At 39.9% G+C, this 18,711-nt stretch overlaps 1 protein-coding gene across 2 annotated transcripts in view; it reads right to left on the bottom strand.

The window, feature by feature from the left end:
- gfra1a (gdnf family receptor alpha 1a) overlaps window positions 1-18,711 on the bottom strand; it is an 83,408-nt gene that overhangs the window by 20,223 nt on the left and 44,474 nt on the right. For both annotated transcript variants that reach the window (XM_026356984.1, XM_026356983.1), the window contains one exon: window positions 659-837. In XM_026356984.1, the coding sequence (XP_026212769.1) occupies window positions 659-837 (179 nt within the window). The remainder of the gene's footprint in view (window positions 1-658; window positions 838-18,711) is intronic.

The raw sequence follows: 18,711 nt of genomic DNA, 5'->3' as shown, positions 1-18,711 counted from the left end.
ACTATTTGGTCTGAAGTCAGTAGAATTTCCTGTGAGGTGAAGCTTTTTTCCTGAGTTCAAACGTCATCCTCTTGAATTAGATTTGACAACATGACAGTAGACAGTCAGGCTACAGAAGCAGGCAATAGAAGAATATCATCATAGCTAAATTTCCAAAACAAAACACAAAAACTTCTAGCTTAAGGCTGTTCAGGCAGAAAATTCTCAGTTGTGAAATAAGAAAACAAAATTACATATCACACAAATATTAACAATGTCATGCATTCTTTGTAGTTTTGTATTTATTCATTGAATAGTTGAAGTGGTCCCAGTAAAGCTATTCCAAAGCAACATCACTGAAGCCGGGTTGTAATTACAATGCTTCACATCACTTTTTACAATATGGCACAAACAGAAAAAACATCTTTTGTGTTTGATGACTGAATCAATGTCAAAGCCCAGAGCTGGAAAGAGCAAACCCCGAACAGAAAGGGCCACAAAAAAATCATTATTTATTGTGATTTTGACAACCCCCTCTAACTGATCCACTTCAAAATCATTCTTCCATTTGAAACAAGTCCCCTGTGCTGGACACTCAGCTTTTATCAGATATCAGTCATTTGGAAAAAATCCAGCATCTGTGCTTTTCTGTTTTTTGCTCGTGTCAGATGTGCCTTGCCTTGTCAAAGAACTGCCGCAGGGCCTTGTGGCACTTCCTCTTGTTGCAGACTTCTGCGGTGGAGACGCGGCTGGTGCAGGGGCTGATGTAGGCTGAGCGGTACTTCTTACACGTGTCATTCAGGTTGCAGGCCTTGGCAGCATTCAGACAATTATTCTCTCTGGCTACTGCAGGCTCACCTAAAGACGAAGAGAGGATAGGAGGCATAGGGTTAGTAAAGGGGAATTAGAATGTCTGACTACTTTATTTAGTGTTTCATTCAAAATAAATGTGAAGTTAGTGAGAAGAGGAAAAAGTAAGAACACAGTGCATAAATGTGTCCAATGTTCTGAATTAGTTTTCTTTATAATGTATGAAGAACAAAAACACAAGAAAAATCTTTACTACAGATTCACAGTTTCCTTTGCAAGAAGGTACAACTTTTATTTCTTAAGTCTGGTGAACAGACAAATTTTCAACAAAAACTAAACACTTAAAGATTTTGCCTTGAGAACAGGGTCCACTTATGTACTTCTTTTCTTCAGCCACATTCATGGCCTTTCTTAGCAGATGGGGTTTACTCATATTTCATCAAATTGTTTATTTTGTGTAACTTGAGTTTGCTGCTGAGAAATGCCAATAAGTGCAGCTGAAAGTACAGAGTGTGAATCAGATGCTGTGTCAAAGTAATCGCATGTTCCTTGGGTCTAATTTTCCTGATAACAATAGTCCTGGGTCTCAGACAGTCCTGCAGGTCTGGAGCATTTGTTTGCTTTTCCTATTTGATAGTACATAGCCCCGGGGTCGACCTTTGCTAAAGATATTTGTTCATTTTAGGTCTTCATGTAAAAATTATATATCGACACTGGATCTATAAATATACTGTAATATCTCTATCAGCCTCAAAAAATAATCTCAGATCAGATGAGCTCCAGGCATCACACAGAGAATACACCTACAGATCATATCATCACAAAACAAAGGCAATTCAATTCCCCAGGATGCAGTGTTTCAAGAACAGTGTGCAGAAATAAAGTGGAGAAGGAGGCAGAGAGAAGGCAGCATAATGATATTTTCTCAAACCTAGTAGATAACCCCACCAACACAGCTCTCTATCTGTATGTGTGTGTCAGCTGATTTAAATGTTTGTTTTCAAGTGCATGTGAGTGTGAGTGTGTATGCTAACTAAAAACACAGGACCCCATTTGTTGATCTCAGTTCTTGCTTGGCCTGAATCAAACGGCGGCCCCCATCTACACAGCTCTGCTGGCTGACCAGGCATCTATCTATGTGTGCATATAGTGATGTGTATATAGTACGTATGTGTACAGCTCTTGTAGTCATCAGGAGCACCCACGTCCCCGGAGCAGTGCCTTGCTCATCTGTCAGCCTCCACTAATTGCCAGTGTTCTCCTCAATCCAATATTAATTAACTTTTGCATACACTTCTCCACTTCCTGCTTTTTTATGAAAATGAAGCAAAAGCAGTATTTTTTCCCTCTAACAAGCACCAATTAAAATGGGGAAAGGCCAGCGTGAGAACTGTACAGACGCAGTTGGGGGCATGCAGCAGATGTGTATGGTAGGAGCAGTTTCTATCAAACTACAAAAACAAACCAATCAGCTGATGTATTGTGGCAACCAAACAGTGTTAATACAAGATTCAAGACATCAAGGCAAGGGGGGAGAGAAAAGAGGGAGATTAAAAAGGACACAGAAACGTGAGGGGAGGTTTAAGTTCATGGTCTGGTGGTATATTAATGGGCAACAGAGAGCATGCTGTTGTATGAGAGAGAAGGAGATCTGTAAGAAAAATGCTGTACAAAACCTCCAGTGTCTCGGAGGAAAGCCACCACAGGCTCACTCATTGCCCATTCACTCCATTACTTCCCGTTGTTGTCTCTAATCTGTTTCACTTTATTTTCACCTTTTCCTTCCAACTGCCCCCTATGTCCTCTATTTGTCAGCCCTCCTTTGCTCCACACCTCTACACTAACAGGCTCATTTGATGCTACAACTCATAGACCACAGTTTATTGCTATAAATGATTTATTTCATTTTCTATAAATTACACAAAACTGTGCATATTGAAACAGTTTTTTTCTAAACAATTAGAAATATTTTTAGAGTGTATCCTCAAAGTGAAAGAAAACCATCACCAACCATACATATGTACACATGATAATCTTTACAGCAGTAACCTGGGGTCGAGGTACACGCAGCTATTCATGTGTGACTGGAGACACAGAAGCAGTCTTCTTGAATGTTTAATTGCAAAACTAGAAATATATTCTCCATGCTACTGTTCTGTATTGTAATTTGCTCATAATCATGCTGGTTATTAATACTGATATGGACTTGGGGGATGTGTTAGGAACAAAAGGATGCCACATTGTTTGATTGAAATTAAAACTATTAACCTAGAGGGCTGAATTCAAAGACACCCTGAAAATCAAAGTGGAAAAATGATGCAGCAGGTTAGTCTATTTACTGAAATTTAATTCCAGCAACGTTGTCGTGCTTATATGCATGACAATGTGCTTCTAATGAGACAACGGATGATGTCCAAAGGTATCTCCTCCCAGATCTGGTCCAAGGCATCACTGAGCTCCCGGGACAATCTGAGGTGCAACCAGACCAAAACATATTGTTCCAGAGGTGTTCTATTGGATTTAGGTCAGTCAATGGTATCAGTCCCCTCATCCTCCAGGAACTGTCAGCATACTCTAACAACATGAGACTGGGCATTGTTGCAACCCAAGACCCACTGCACCAGTGTAGGGTCTGACAATGGGTCCAAGGATTTCACCCCGATACCTAATGTAACAGGCAGCATAATGTTCTCCACAGGTTCTCCAGACCCGTTAACATCTGTCGTGTTCAGGATGAACCTGCTCTCATCTGTGAAAAGCACAGGGGCCCAGTGGCAGACCTGCCAATTCGAGTGTTCTATGGCAAATGACAATCGAGCTCTACGGTGCCGGGAAGTGAGCACATGGCCCACAAGAGGTGCTGGGAGACACAACAAAGCTTCACATATTGATGTGCCATCGTGGAGGACTTGGACTGCCTGTTCTCTGTAGGGTCCAGATATTACCTCATACCAGTAGTGACTCTGACCCTGGCCAAATGCAAAACTTAGGAAAAAACTGTCAGAAATAATGAAGAGAGAAAAAATGTCAGTGTCCTCCACCTGTAAAACCGTTCCCAGTTTTGGGGGTCGTCTCATTGTTGCCCCTCTTGTTCACTTGTTGTTCATTTCAGTTCATTAACACCAAATCAACTGAAACTGAATAACAACCCCCTCTGCCACTTAACTGACCAGATCAATATCCCAGAAGTTGACTTGATGCTAAACTCTGATTAAAACGCATTCCTTTAATTTTTTTGAGCAGTGTAGTTCATTAAAACTTATTCTTAATATATTCTGCCTTGTAATTACTCTGCAGACTGTCGCTATAGCAGGAAAACAATTAAAGAAACTACTGCAGCTGAAAAGGTAATCCTCCTCTACTACAGTAATAATGGCATTTCAGCACCAGAGTTTTATAATGTCAGTAGTGACACTTGGATAATAGCGTTAATGAGGTTTAGTGAAAGTGTCATTGTTTTAGTACAGTGACGCAGCAGCACAGGAACATACAGTACAAATCTTGAGCTTCCAAGTTCTTTTTCTGGGAAAAGGGAATTTCTCTTTTGGACAACAAGGATATAAGAAGCGCTAAACTGTTTTATTTCATACCAACTTTGATGAATGACTATCAGTAGGTATATAAAGAAGAATCTAAATTTAATAATGTTTGATGCTTGTTTGTGCATTGCTGCCTAATAAAGAATTTAAACAAATTTAAGTGGCAGTAGGCCGCATTAAAACATCATCCAGATACACACACACACACAAAACCTTTCTCAATTGTCCATTACTTCAAAACCCTTTCAGACACCTCCACTCCTGCTTTCCAGCCCTTATGTTCATGACTGTCTCTCCTCTCTGGATCAGTGTGCTCAGATCATTTTAATGTGTGCAAACATATTTCACAATAAAAAAATAATAAATTACTTTCATTTTCCTTCAGGTATCATTCTCTTGGGGTCTAAACCTTTTTTGAGATCATTCTGGTCAGGAGACAAAAATTAATGCAGGAAAAAGAGGGAGGAGCAAATGAGGGAAACTTAAAGGCAGTGTTTGGGCTTATGCTGTATTATTAGTACATTCAAGTGTTTCAAAGAACCTTTGAGTTTGAAGTTTAAACCTACATTCCTGCCAAATAATGGTTTGTAATACTGTAAACATTTCTTCCTTCCTCTGCATGAGTGCATGAAGAACTTGCTCTAGTCTGGACACACTCACTGTGCGTGAAGCTGATTGAGCACAATGCCTGTGCCAAGATTTTTAATAAACTGAAACTAGCTGGACATAGACTATATTGAACATAAGTATAATCTTGTTTGTTTGTCGTTGATAGAGCCAGTCAATTTCAAATTGCAGCAATTTATTTCATCATCTTAGCACAGTATAAACAGTGCAGGGGTAAAGAATCCGTCACGTCAAAGGGGTCTACAGGACAACACGGTTTTATCTAAAAATGATCAACTTCAATGTGTTGACTTCTAGTTTTTGAAAAACAAAACTTTAGTTTCACCTCGAGAACACTTTAGTGTTGGTGTGTATTCTACTGCTGTATCAAACAAGAACAAAAGTCAGATTCAGTTTTATAAAGATTGATGTTGGAATGTTTCTTGCATAAATTTGAACATATTCGAAGAGTCGCTCTGTGTGCTGCTTTAGCCATTTCTCTTCTCCATCAAAAGCATGGTGGGAATCCCTACTCACACACACTCACACACACACACACACACACACACACACACACACACACACACACACAGTTTATTGTCTATACCCTACTGCGCCTCTAGTGTCAGCGAATGCATCTGCTGAACTCGCCTTGCACTCCTAGCAGATGGCATTGTCTCTGAAAGACACAAAAACCCACACACATACAGTGCGCTCTGACAGGGCCCACACAAGGTTGGGGCCAGGCCATCTGGAGGCCTGGTAGGAGGAACGAGGCCCCCCCAGTGGCTCATGTTTCCGATTCAGCCTCAAATTGATTATCATGTCGCCTGTTTCCTCCAGTTCCCACCTCCCCCTTACCCGCTACCCTTACCTAATTTCAATTACCATGGGACACCACAGGGTCAAATCCTGACCCCACCCGCCTCGCTACCCCCTACGATACCCATTACATCCCTGTCCTCTTCTTCTCTTCTTCCTCCTCTTAACCCTCTCCTTCTCTGACTCCTCTGGAACTCCCTATTCCTACACAGAAGATTCTCCATTTTCCTCTGTGCCCGTCTTTCATGTCTTTATTTGTGCAGTTCTGGATGTATTCCAATCATTACCTCCCTTCCTCTTTCTCCATAATCATCATCCATCTCTAAACTTCTCTCTTGTGGCTGCCATCGCTCGTGTTTCTTCCTGTGTGTCTCTTTCCCTCTACCATCTGTCCTTTATTTTTTCCTTGGAGCACAGTGGAGTCATTTAATGGCCTTCAGTAGCTTTTACACGCCACTTCAAAACCCCCATGACCTGTGATAGAGAACTAATCTCATACCAGTCCTTGTGAATGGTTAATGATCAGAACTGGCTCTGTCTTATCCCATTGTTTCCCTTATGATTCTACTGTTTTAGAGGAAAATGAACTTTTCTATCACAAGTGAGACTTTGTAAGGGTAACAGCTGATGATCTGAGGCCTAACATATCTAAAAGTATGGATACATCTAGACAAACAGCATAACATCTGTGCATTACACGTCATGCATAAATACTTAAACACAAATGGTACTAAGGCATGCAGTACGTGTATGATAATGATGTCCAACAACTGGAATAAAAAAGACTGGGTAACTGGGGTATGTTTTGGCAAATCTGTATAAAAAAGCAGCAAAATTTCTCAAAGTAAACACTGAATACTTCAAGTTTGAAAAGGGGGAAGCTCAGTACCTCGTGTACTCTGTTTTCACTGTTGCTATGTCCATGACATTGATGTGACTATGCTATTGTTCTTGCCATGAGCCTTGCTATTGTTGCAGTATATGTAATTGTCCTTGTTATAGCTATTTTAAATATAATGTCACACCGTTTTCCCAGCAGTGTTTGTCACCGTCTTTTTTACACCCATCTGACAGAACTGCATTTCATCCAGCCAATCAAGGGTCAGTGAGGGGGAACTGGTAGAACTTGACAGGTGTGTTTGTTTCCACTCCTCATAGCTCTGCAGCAGTGGAAACAGTGGCTGCATGCTGTGCCACTGGGTGACTGACTGTAATTCACAACCTCTTTGTTTGCTAAGTACAATAAATGTGCAGGGATTTGCCCTGGTGGCATGGCTGCAAGGGATTACAGAACAAACATGCTGACACTCGCTGGGGAGACAACTAGAAATCACAAACAGAGAAAGGGGAAGGAGACCTAAAAATGCAACCAGTAATTTACTAGGACATCATATTAGTTAATGAAATACAAATATTAAAAAGAAAGGCATGTAGGGGTTTATATCTAGAAAATGACATGACAGGATAGAATCAACGTTCTTTCTCTGTATTGTAATTGTACAATAAAATAGCTATTATGATTTGATTTTACATATCATATAAGTAACATTTGCATCTCAACATGACTGTACATGTATGGTTTTAATTTTCATAATGTGACATTAATGCTGTATTCCTCTTTGAAACTTTTACAAATCATACACTACATTTGTCCTGTCTCTGTCTACACTCGTCGTGAATATTCATTGTCTAAATGACTGGCCTTGCAACTCCTTCCCACTTTGAGGAATTACAGCACAGTCAGATTCAGTAGAAAATCTAACATAATAAATGAGGCCTGGGGTCTCCTCTCTGCGAATCTCTCTCTGCCTCTCTCTGTTGATTATCAGTGGTGAGTTACACTGCCATCCACTTTAATGGGCTCCATGCTTGAAAGTGCAAGACAAGCAGAAATGAAGAGAGTGGAGTGCTGCGAGAGGAGAAGCGAAGAGAGAGCCTCAAGGTTTACTCATTTTTCTCTGCCTCTCCCTCTTTTTCTTGTCTTTCTAAACTCTCTACCTCATTCTCTATTTCGATGCTTTTCTAACTGTCTGTTCAAGTTTGTTCGCCATCTCACTTTCTCTCAATTTCTGTGTGGTTAATAATCTCCCTTTTCCCCCAAACACTGTCCCAGTGCAATAAAGCCACATGGCACTTGGAGCAGCAAATACCATAACTCACAGTTCCTAGTAATTGATCCCTGTAGTGCAACAGTCTCTTTCTCTCTTTTCCTTTCCACCCTTCCATCTATATATCCTGCTCCTCCATCACCTTTCATTGTCTCTACCAACTTTTTCCCCTCCAATTCCATTGAATTTATTGAGCTTTATTGGCACACAGTCCAATAAAAATCTGCCAAAGACAATTATTTCTGTGTTTCCCATTAACCACCCTCCATTTTCAGCTGCCTGACACTACATCCCATTCCAGTGTTATACTTTTCCCTCTGCCAACAAATCTCTTTATCTCATGTTATCCATTCTGTTTCAGCAGCTCCTCAAGCCAGGTCTCAACAGAAGCACTTACCTGAATACATAACATACTCTCAGTAGCTCATCACCTCTTCCAATTTCATACATGAAACTTATTTTCTTGCCTGGAATTTCACTTTTGGTTCAAATTGCTCATCATCAAACATGGATTATGAGGGCTGGAACTGATGGAAGAGTTGAAATACAACCCTTAGGCATATTCTGTATGTTTCCCTCCTCTAAGCTTTATGCTGCACCTATGTCCCATCCCAAACCTATTCCCTTTTGAACCCCTCCAGCTTACCTTGTAATATCAACAAGCTTCAGATTTTCAGAAGCTGTATGTCCCTTGCAGTTGAGTAGTTAACTTTAGCACCTCTGGGGTAACATGTACCCTTGCTCACTTAAATCCCAGCTGTGTGATTCCTCTGAATTAGTCTCAGCTTTCAAACTGAATGCTAAGCTAATGCTGTTTTTTCAAAAGTTCAACTTTAAAAAATGTGTTAAAGGATGTCTGACATAATTTGATTTGCTCAGAATCCTCAGGGCTGTTTGACAGTAACCCTCTACTTTGTCATTTCACAAAGGTTGGCTTGGAATTAGTTACTGAGCTAGCAGCCACAATAGCAAACAAACTACACAGCTAAACTGCGTGATCTCTGCTGCTAGCATTTTACAAGTGAGATCCTAGAGAACGTGCAATTCTTTCCACCTAGCATGTGTTTTTTTATGTGGTTTCTAGCAACAGTGGAAGTGCTTTAAAACACTCTTGGATAAATTTAGAGAATTGGAAGTACACCTAGATGCCTTATCAGCCAGCTAGTTTTGTCACTGAATCTGAGGAAACAATGTGAGATCAAACTGCCATTAAAGCCAGGCATGTCAGCCCTGCTGTGATAGGAAGGCAGGAACTAATAGCAAAGAGCCAATGACAGAGAGTCATTATGCTGGGACAGACGTTTGACAAGTTGTGAGTTCATGCATGCTGTTTTTTAACCAGATTTTGCAAAGCTGAGAGAGAGAGAGCGAAAAAAAAAACTTGAGAAAGAAGAGGGTGAGGAGAGTGGGAGGTAGAGAGGGAAAGAACCGCCTTGGCTCTCCACAGTGATGAATCTCCAGCGAGGCCTGTTTCATTACCCGTCTGCCAGTGTGGAGATCAGCCGGTAAGAGCAGGCCCTGTGGGGCTGCAGCAGAAATATATGGCTCTTTAATAATCTCCACAAACACATTGCAGTACAGTATTGTACAGTACTCCGCCCCCGCAGCGCTCCCTGACTGTCCAATACCTGGCCCCTGCACACTTTCTACACTCCTACTTCAGGTCCTCTGACTTCAAGTCTGTGACCACAAGTCACCTACAGCAAACGCAGCATTTATTGCCATGTAGAGAATAATTACCTCTCAGGAGGTCAGTGTTGTGTGGGTAGAGAAGCAAAATAGGAAAATTGGAATTACAAGACATCTTCAATTAACATTCTTATATCATGAAATCTATTTATTAAAATTTGAATATAGGATGCTTACACTGTAAGTGTTGTAGATTATCAATTATAAGAAAGTACATGTGCATCTGGCTTATCACTAGCTGGAGGAGGAGAAATGTAAAAGGAGAAAAACCCTGTTGCTTTACATGCCAACAAGTGCTTTAACCTGCTGAATCGCCAAACTCTGTCTCTCTTAACTTATTTCAAATAATGATTACATAATCAATCACACACTCCAAAATTAAATCAAAACATAAACAGACAAATAACAGGTTTACAGAACTTGAATAACAAAAAAGTGCCAATTATGAAAGGAACAATGTTTATCTGCATACAAGACTAGGCTCCGGTAAAAAACTGTAATTATTGCATCACCAAAACCTTATGCCTTATTGCAGAAATGCCTAAATAAGTATTCGCTGAGTACATCCACAGAATAATGTCATACATATACATTATCCCTATATAAATCTGAATTGTCTTGGATTATCTAAAGCAGGTTCAATAAAAAGAAGTACAAAGAATAAAATGCCATTTCTGCTGCAGTATATGAACACATTTTAAATGCATCTTTCAAGAAACAATTTTAGATATTATTAAATGTGTAAATGTCTAGATACACTCTTGAGTTAAGTTACCATAATAAATAATTTTAATAACCTATAATACTTGATACAAATTATCTGCCATTCTGATAAAATGGTTACACTACTGCTACTGACCATACAACGCACACAACTACTAAATGTTTTATCCTCCATACGCCTGATCTAAACCACCTTTTGTCAAGCTCTATGGCTTCTAGCTCTCAACCTCAAAGCCAATGCTTCATCTCACCATCTTGCCACAGCTGCAACCCTCATATCTGGACAATACCCTTAGTACCCATTTTGTTCTATTTGATATATAAAGTCATTCTGTCTACAACATCTCCCACTGGTTCCAAGCTCAAATCGCCTGTCCCTGCTCCCTGGCCTCCAATATCTCCCAGCCCTTCTGCTTTTACCGTCCTCCACCTGTGGTCCCTCACTGAACATCAAACAGTCCACTGTGGAGATGGATGTGGACATCTAACAACTGGATAGGCTGTTTACGCCTGGGCAAGTACAAGTTGCGGCACAAGCACATGGCACATGAATGTATTCAACAGCTCAGCTCTGAGTCTGTCAGACTGATTTATAATAGTGGCAGCAATGTGCCAATGAATTTGTTATGCAGCCAGGAGCAGAGTTATTGTTGGTCCACAATTAGTCCTGCTGGTGCCCTTTCAGGTATGTATGAGATAGTAGTGAAGAGATAGAGACAAAGAAGTATATAGTAAGGGAAAAAGCAGCCACTAAGAAGGACAAACAGTTAGCTGTTGATGCTACCAGCACTTTAACACAGAAATTGAGAAAAGATAGATAAAGATAGATAAGAATATCCAAGAAGCTCAATCAACATGTTCCCAATCAATCCAAATCTTGTACTCTCAGTTTGAGAACAACACACCAGCCATACGTCCATTGACCATTTTTCTTTTTAGACCAAGAAAACAGAATAAAATCTATGCAGCTTTTCCTTTATGACAGGAGGAGGTGATGAGTGCTGAAAGCAATCTGGTGGCTCACGACTTTCAGATCAATACAGAAGGATGGCTGTGCAGTCAGCCAGCGTGGCACTCTTGCAGCAAAAACAGAAAAGCTGTCACTGTTGAGTCTGGATGAACAGATCACTGGGATTACCAGCAGTCAAATATGACAACTAACCGCACATGCGTTTTAATCTTCAAGCCTGACACAACTATCCCAACCTGAATAAAAATAGGTAATAATTTATGGATCTGTCTCCAAGCATCCAGACGGATATGTAAGTCCAGCGCAGATGATACACACAGATAAAATTCCCTTGAATGACGGGACAGCTGAGTGGATATAGATACAAGCAGATGACTTTGAAAACTGAGCAAGATACTGACTAAGAGCTGTACAGGCACATATTTAAATCTGCTCTCTAAAATTTAATTAATCACAAAAAAATGAAGGATTAAGGATTTTATTTAACAAAGCAAAATCCTATGTGCTGATTCTTCAAGATTAAACTCCAAAATAATGCTTCATTTTATAATATATGCATCAGCAAAACGCATAAGCAAGGCATAAGCGTACTGCCCTCAGGAGTTTAATCTGCTGTCTAGAATACTTTGACAAGTTGCACATGGTTGTTGTGGGTTTATTCATCTGCCAGCTGTCAATCATTTCTTCCTACTTCTGTCACTCTCCTTATGGAGACAGGATTTGATTATGTTTGGCAGGTTCAAAGGGCACGTCAGAGCGAAGACTCGCGACAATTTTAAACACCGACATCCTCACTGGGCTATTTTACCATTTCTTGCAAATACTGTACATTTACATTTTGTATTTTTTACTCATAATAACTAAACACAGAAACAAATCTACGAAAAGCACTCACAAGGATGTATCTGTAACGTTTAATGTTCTTTATGAAAAAAGGAATAATGACACTTTTGTCGCAAACATTGTAAGTGGTACAAACATTGTAAGTGGTAGATCTGACACTGAGCCATTAAAAGTCATGAAACCAAACCAAAATACAGAGGCGTGGGAGTTCTCACAAAGAAACACAATCAGTGTTTCATTCAAATGCTTAAGTTAATATGGAAATACTAGATTATAAACAAATCTAATCAGCATTGGTAAAGGTCACTAATGATCTTAGTGCTGGATCAGGTGACTCTGAACCATCTCTTAGTTCTGCTGCTATAGGTTAGTCTGCTGGGGGAACTCTACTGATACACTGAGCTCCTCTCCTCTATCCATTTAAATGTCTCCATTTCATGCCATTAACTTTGTGTCTTCTCTCTCTCGTAGTTGTGTTTCATCCTCTCTATGTCCCTTTCTCTGTTCTTCTCTGCAGGTATCCTCGGCCTGAATTGAATTGAATTGAATTGAATTGAATTGAATTGAATTGAATTGAATTGAATTGAATTGAATTGAGGGATATGGGGTAAATACTGTAATACACTTGAAACCAATTGGTTTAACAAGCAGCAGAATTCTGGTCAGGAAGCAAGAATGACAACCACTGTGCTGAACTTTATTGCCAGTGAACAACTGGGCTTGCACCAAGCATACCAGGTGTGAAGGTGTGAAGCCGTATGCTGCTGAAAATCACAAATAACACTAAAGCTGGGAGCATAGCAGTTGGTGTGCAACCATCGTGAAGTACTGAATTTGGCTTAGATTATCAGAGTGAGCAAGATAACTTGCAAAACTACTCAATCATTATGTGACAATCTCTGGGATTTTGAGATCAGTCTGCTTTCACCATGCCTCAAATGCTATGAACAATATTTAATGCAAGTGCGATAATACATTTGGAGAAAACCTCCTATAACTGTACTATACATGCACTACATACAATGTCAGGACCTAATACTTAGGTACTTTTGAGTCTGCTTTTTGCCTTATTTTTTTCCCATCGTTTTACTCCTTTGAATCTCCAACTTGCCCATGTTCTGTGTCACTTTGTCTACTAATGATAATATTCTACAACAACAATGTCCAGTATGTACTGCAACGTGCTGTAGACAACAATGTGACAACATGGTGAGATATAACCTTAAATCTAGTATTGTGATGGCCTCAGAAGTCGGTGGCTTTCAGATAAAGGTAGGAGCAGCGAAATGGCTGAAATATATGGATCAACCATTTACAGATAATTTAAATGTAAAAAGGTCCACTATTGAAAAGAAGCACTGCGGCTCATTGACTTGTAAAACAGCCCACAATGGCCCAGTACACAAGTTCCACAAGAAGGAGTTAGGATCCTAGAAACAGCTGTAAAATAAATCTTCTAGTTAACAGAATGATCAGATGAACAAAACTGTGGAATAAAGACATATCTACTACACAAATCAGACTATATCAGAAGACATCAATAAATGCAACCAGGGCTGATGGGTCACACATACATGTATATCACTTTAAGCGACTGTGTAAATAATGATAACCATTATAAGCCCACACCTTGGTATTATTATAAAAGATAAGAAAATCTTTGATGATAAACACATTTATGTCAGCTTGTATGTCACCATACTGTAAAAACCTAAATCAGGACTAGGTAAAGCAACAATTGCAGTGTCAGTATTCCACTATGCTTACCAGGAAAAAAACAAATTCATGATCAATGAGCTGGAAATAAAGAGACTTTAAGCTACAAGATTATACAAGAAGTGCTCACAGAATTTACTGCTTACATAGACACAAAGACCATCTATCACATCTGCCTTGATGTATAGACTAATGAACGGGCCAAATGCAAACGCCGTCTTTCACACACACACACACACACACACACACACACACACACACACACACACACACACACACACACACACACACACACACACACACACACACACTACTCTAGAAGTCTGGGAGTGTCATCACTTCTTAGATGGTTTATCTCTAGGGAGAAACACAGAGACACAGTCTGTCGTTCAGACAATCTCAATATCACACATTAAACCAGTGATATGGCTTTAAGTCTCCACACTGTCACTGTGACTTATGTCCTGTATACCGTAAACATGTGTGCACACAATTTTCTGTTTTGAGAAGAACGATGCTCCCCAATTTTGCAGGCTAACCGTCTCACCTTATAATTGGTTATGAAGATGGCCGATGTTAAGACTGCACTCTCTCTTCCATAAGCTTTGTAGAGATGCAGGAAGCTTTTGATGGATGATGTTCATTTCCTAAGCTGTGTCTTGGACACTTTAGGTGCATACGACCCAATTCTTTTGGGATATATGTTTTTAATTTAACATCTAGTCGTGTCAAAGTCTGGCTCGAAGATGGATGAGAACTCCTCTACCTCTGCTGGCAGGTTGAAAGCGGAAAACACTGTGGGAGGGGTTGAGATGTAGCAGGGGGAGGGCTGGATAGTAAGACAGAGAGTGTATGAAAGAATCCTTATAAGGAAAAAGAAAGACAAGTGAGTGCTGCAGACACTGACCAGACTGCTGACAAAGGCGCATGAGATGAAAGGAGGGGGAAAGAAAGAAAAAAGAAAGACAGACAGAGAGACACATAGAAAGACAGACAGACAGACAGACAGACAGAGAGACACATAGAAAGACAGAGAGACAGACAGACAGAAAGGTGTGAAAGGGAAAAAAGCAAAGTGGGATAAGGGCGTAAACAGCGTACTAGTAAAAGAGGAAACAAAGACAAAGACAAGGAACCATCCTTATCTGCCAGTGCATCTTAGTCATAGCACAGCATTTTAACAACTTCCAACTCCGATTTTTAATGAAAATAATTATTGCTTTTTAGTTTTTGGGAGAATGATACATGTAGAGATCTGCAAGCAGTCCATCAAAGTCATAAGTCTTTCTAGTGGCCCTAAAACTCCTCTTTTAAAAGGCAAAGTAAAACAAATTAACAAATAAAAGATCACAACATCGCAAAAATGACTCTACAACACTCCTTCTGGTTGATGCATGACTACTGAGGGATGGATGGGGGTAGGTGATGAGGTCATGATTAAATGAGATTAGTTAATGATTACCCAATGACTTGACAGGCGACCCCAGGCTCATTTACTGACCAGTGACTTCCCCTGCAAGCTCATTATTTCCCAACATGAGAACAACGGGTCAGTGTGCTCAGACGCGGTCTAATTACATTGACTGTGATGCTGTCTCTTTTCAAATTAGGAGGGAGAAAAATTATCAAAGTACCAAAAAACGAACCTTTTATTTCAGAGTTGTTTTTTTGTTTTGTTAGTTTATTGGTCTGTTGTGTTTTGAAGCTATGCATTGGACTGATTCCCCCTCACATTGTTGTCTCTTATACTCAATCTCTACTTGTACTTGTCGTCTCTCTCCATCTCTCCGTTTCTCACTGTCCATGTTTCGTTCAACAACTCCACCCTGTACCTTTCAATAAAATAAATCCAAATAGAAAGCACTCAGAGGAAATAAACAGTGGCCTCCAGCGCCTTGGCCATCCATTTGGCCTCACTGCGGCAGCTAAAACACAGTGCCTCTAGTTATTTTATAAGGCAGCCTGCTGAGTGAATCAGGATCTGTGAGCTTTTTTTTTTTAATCCATCACAAGGTAAGAGTAAAATTGACAGATAGAGGCAAAAAGGTTCTGCAGCGATGTGTTGTGTGTCTGTTGCTCTTTACTCAGACCATGCTGATACAGTTATTTGGCCTTTTCTAAATTGCTGTAGGACGTCTAGACATCCAGAGATGTAATTTTTTACTCCACCTTTAAACCTATTTTGTTATGTTCTAGTTTAAAGTCCAACTTGTTTTACTTGTCAAAGTTTCCTGCTAACCCCGTCTGACCTCCAAAGTAAACTTTTTACACTGGAGTTTGTGTTTGCATTTGTAGTGTTTTGATCCAAAGTGCTTTACAATTTGCCTCCAATTCTCTGATCCACATACACTCTCACTTACAGTAGCTGCGAGCCACCATGCAAGGCGCTCGCCTTGCCACTTTGGGGTTCAGTGTCTTTCCATGAGGCACTTTCATAAGAAGTTAATTCTTCATGATTCTCCTGAGTCTGTCAAATGTAACTTACATGGACAGACATATTAATTTAGTTTAGAGTTTAATATGGTGCAGAGGATCCAGTATCATTGTCTGTTTGTCCTAGTGGGCAATTTCTAGTGTTTCTAAATGTAATGCAGTTGGCTGAAATATCTCCTCCCTGAATGAAACATTGTTAAGTTCATTATTTTCTTGTAATGCCTTTGGATGAGCTCAGCTGGTCATGGATCTGTCTCTGTTTTGAGAGAGAGAGCTGGTTAGCTGCTACAGAACTTCACCGTGTGTTTAGCTTGTGACTGATAATAAAAGAGGTGTGCGTCTGTGTATGTGATTCTGCTGTCATATGAATATGTACATTTACATGTCTAGTTTAGTGTAAGCATTTCTCTGAGTATGCGGGTTTAGTCGCGTGTGTGAGTGTGTGTGTTTGTGTGTGTTGTCCAGATGCCTGCCTGTGGTTTATGGATATTCATTACAGGACCATTACAGCAGAGGTTACACAGGACGGGAGGGATCTGTTAATGCATAAAACACAATCACACATAAAATCACACACACATGCGTGTGTGCATGCGTCCATATCTCTTGACATCTTAGAAATGAAAGCATCTATCATCCTGCGTGTCGGATCGACCTGTGCGTCGTCTGCAGAATGTAGTGAGATGATGAGAAACAAATCACCCAAACACATTCCTATCTGCTACTTCCCGGACAATTGAATCAGTGGAAGTCACAGCAGCAAATCACAGCCTTGCAGGCACGCCATTTGTAAAGAAGACTCACTTCTAATTGAGGTTTATTAAAACAGGAGCGTTTCAGCAGCAAATAAATTACAGTAACTGTTGGAGTTTACACGAGACAAACTTTCATTACATTCAAACAGCCATTTCACTCAGCTTCCTCTCAGCAGCGGATCAATCCCATATTCCGCACCAAATCAATATCATAGATTGGAATAGCTGAATCCATCATGTGACCACAACTGCTGGCTGAAGTCCTGCCTGAGGCGCTGTCAGTTGAAGCAATGTGTGTTTTTATTTACCACTTTATTAAAAGACAACAGATTAAAGAAATACTTCATACGTTCAGCAATCATTGGAGAACCAGATGTAGTATGTTATTGTGCCTCGAGTTAGGAGAGCAACTTAAATCAGTACATAAAGTGGAAACTGTGATTTCTCATGACTTGAATATAACATTCAGTGAAGGCCATGAAGACAATACTTCACGTAACAGTTTCTCTTAGCAGTGATGAAAGTGTGTCAGGAAATCAATAATGTAAAAGTAAAGTCCTGTAAGTGTCCAGCCCTGCCAAAGATGGCAGAAAACAACATGCATGTGGAGCCCAAACAAGCAGAGCACATTAATTATGGGTGCACAGGCACAGTTTCTTGGAAAGTAGGTTTTCATATAAAGATTAATTTGAGGTTCTTCATTCTTGCTGAGCTTCGGGTATTGTTCAGTACATTCTGTTTTTTGTATCAAGCTCTTTGTTTGGAAAAACTTATTACAAATGAGGCTGATGGTGGTTTGAGTACAGAGGATGTGTTAGAGAAAGAGAGCTCCCTGTGTGCCTGCGCTCATGTTCAGCAGAACAACACAGGGCATTAGCTCCAGGCTGGATAAGCCTCTGGGGTTACATGAACTAATCTGCTCTTATAGACAGCACACATTCACTCATTACAGCTAAAATGTTCAGTGCTGGTCACAGTTTAAGCTTGAGTTAAACAAATAAAAAAGAAAAAGATTAGAAGGTGAGCTATAAATGAAAGAAAGGAGAACAAATAAAATAAATAAAAAGTTAACCATGGGCGAGGGCACTAGGGTTGTAATCTGTGCCAAAAATTCAGTGAATTATTTTTACCAGATTAGCTGATCTTCAAACTGAACCTTGACAAAAGCTTTACTCTGAGTATTCTGAATATGAAACACGTGTCAGCTAAAGGTTAAAGCCTCGTGCCCATGTTACTGAAGGGACAGTGAAGCAGGATAAGAAGGAGAGCTGCAGGTTGAATTTACAGAGTAACCGAGAATAAAAAACGATCCCAAGTTGCTCAGATATTTACAAATGTAAGTAAGATTTGTGTCAGAGTATATTGTATTGAGTCATTTAGACATGTTCAGCATTTATTTTAAGCTCTTTAAATAAAGAAAAACCTGAATTCAACCGTATTTATTTTTACCCTGATCTGATTCATCCAAAACCACAGTGATGAGCATCTACTCTACTAAAAACGTGTACAACATGTGGTAAGCAACAATGTGGGGGAAAACTTTTAGTTTAACTGATCCTTCCCCTGTTCAATTGGAGGTTATTAGTATTGCATTGGGATATAATTGTCACGTCTTTGTAATATGACAAACGTAAACAGTAACAGAGCTGAGAAATGGTCTTGATGGTCTTTTGCCTACAACTTACAAAAATACATCCTGACAGAGTATGTGACCAGGG

Source organism: Anabas testudineus, chromosome 15, assembly GCF_900324465.2.
Source record: "Anabas testudineus chromosome 15, fAnaTes1.2, whole genome shotgun sequence".
NCBI classification, from domain to species: domain Eukaryota; kingdom Metazoa; phylum Chordata; class Actinopteri; order Anabantiformes; family Anabantidae; genus Anabas; species Anabas testudineus.
The sequence above is the reverse complement of the archived record's forward strand: the minus strand, read 5'-3'. Positions and strand labels throughout refer to the sequence as shown.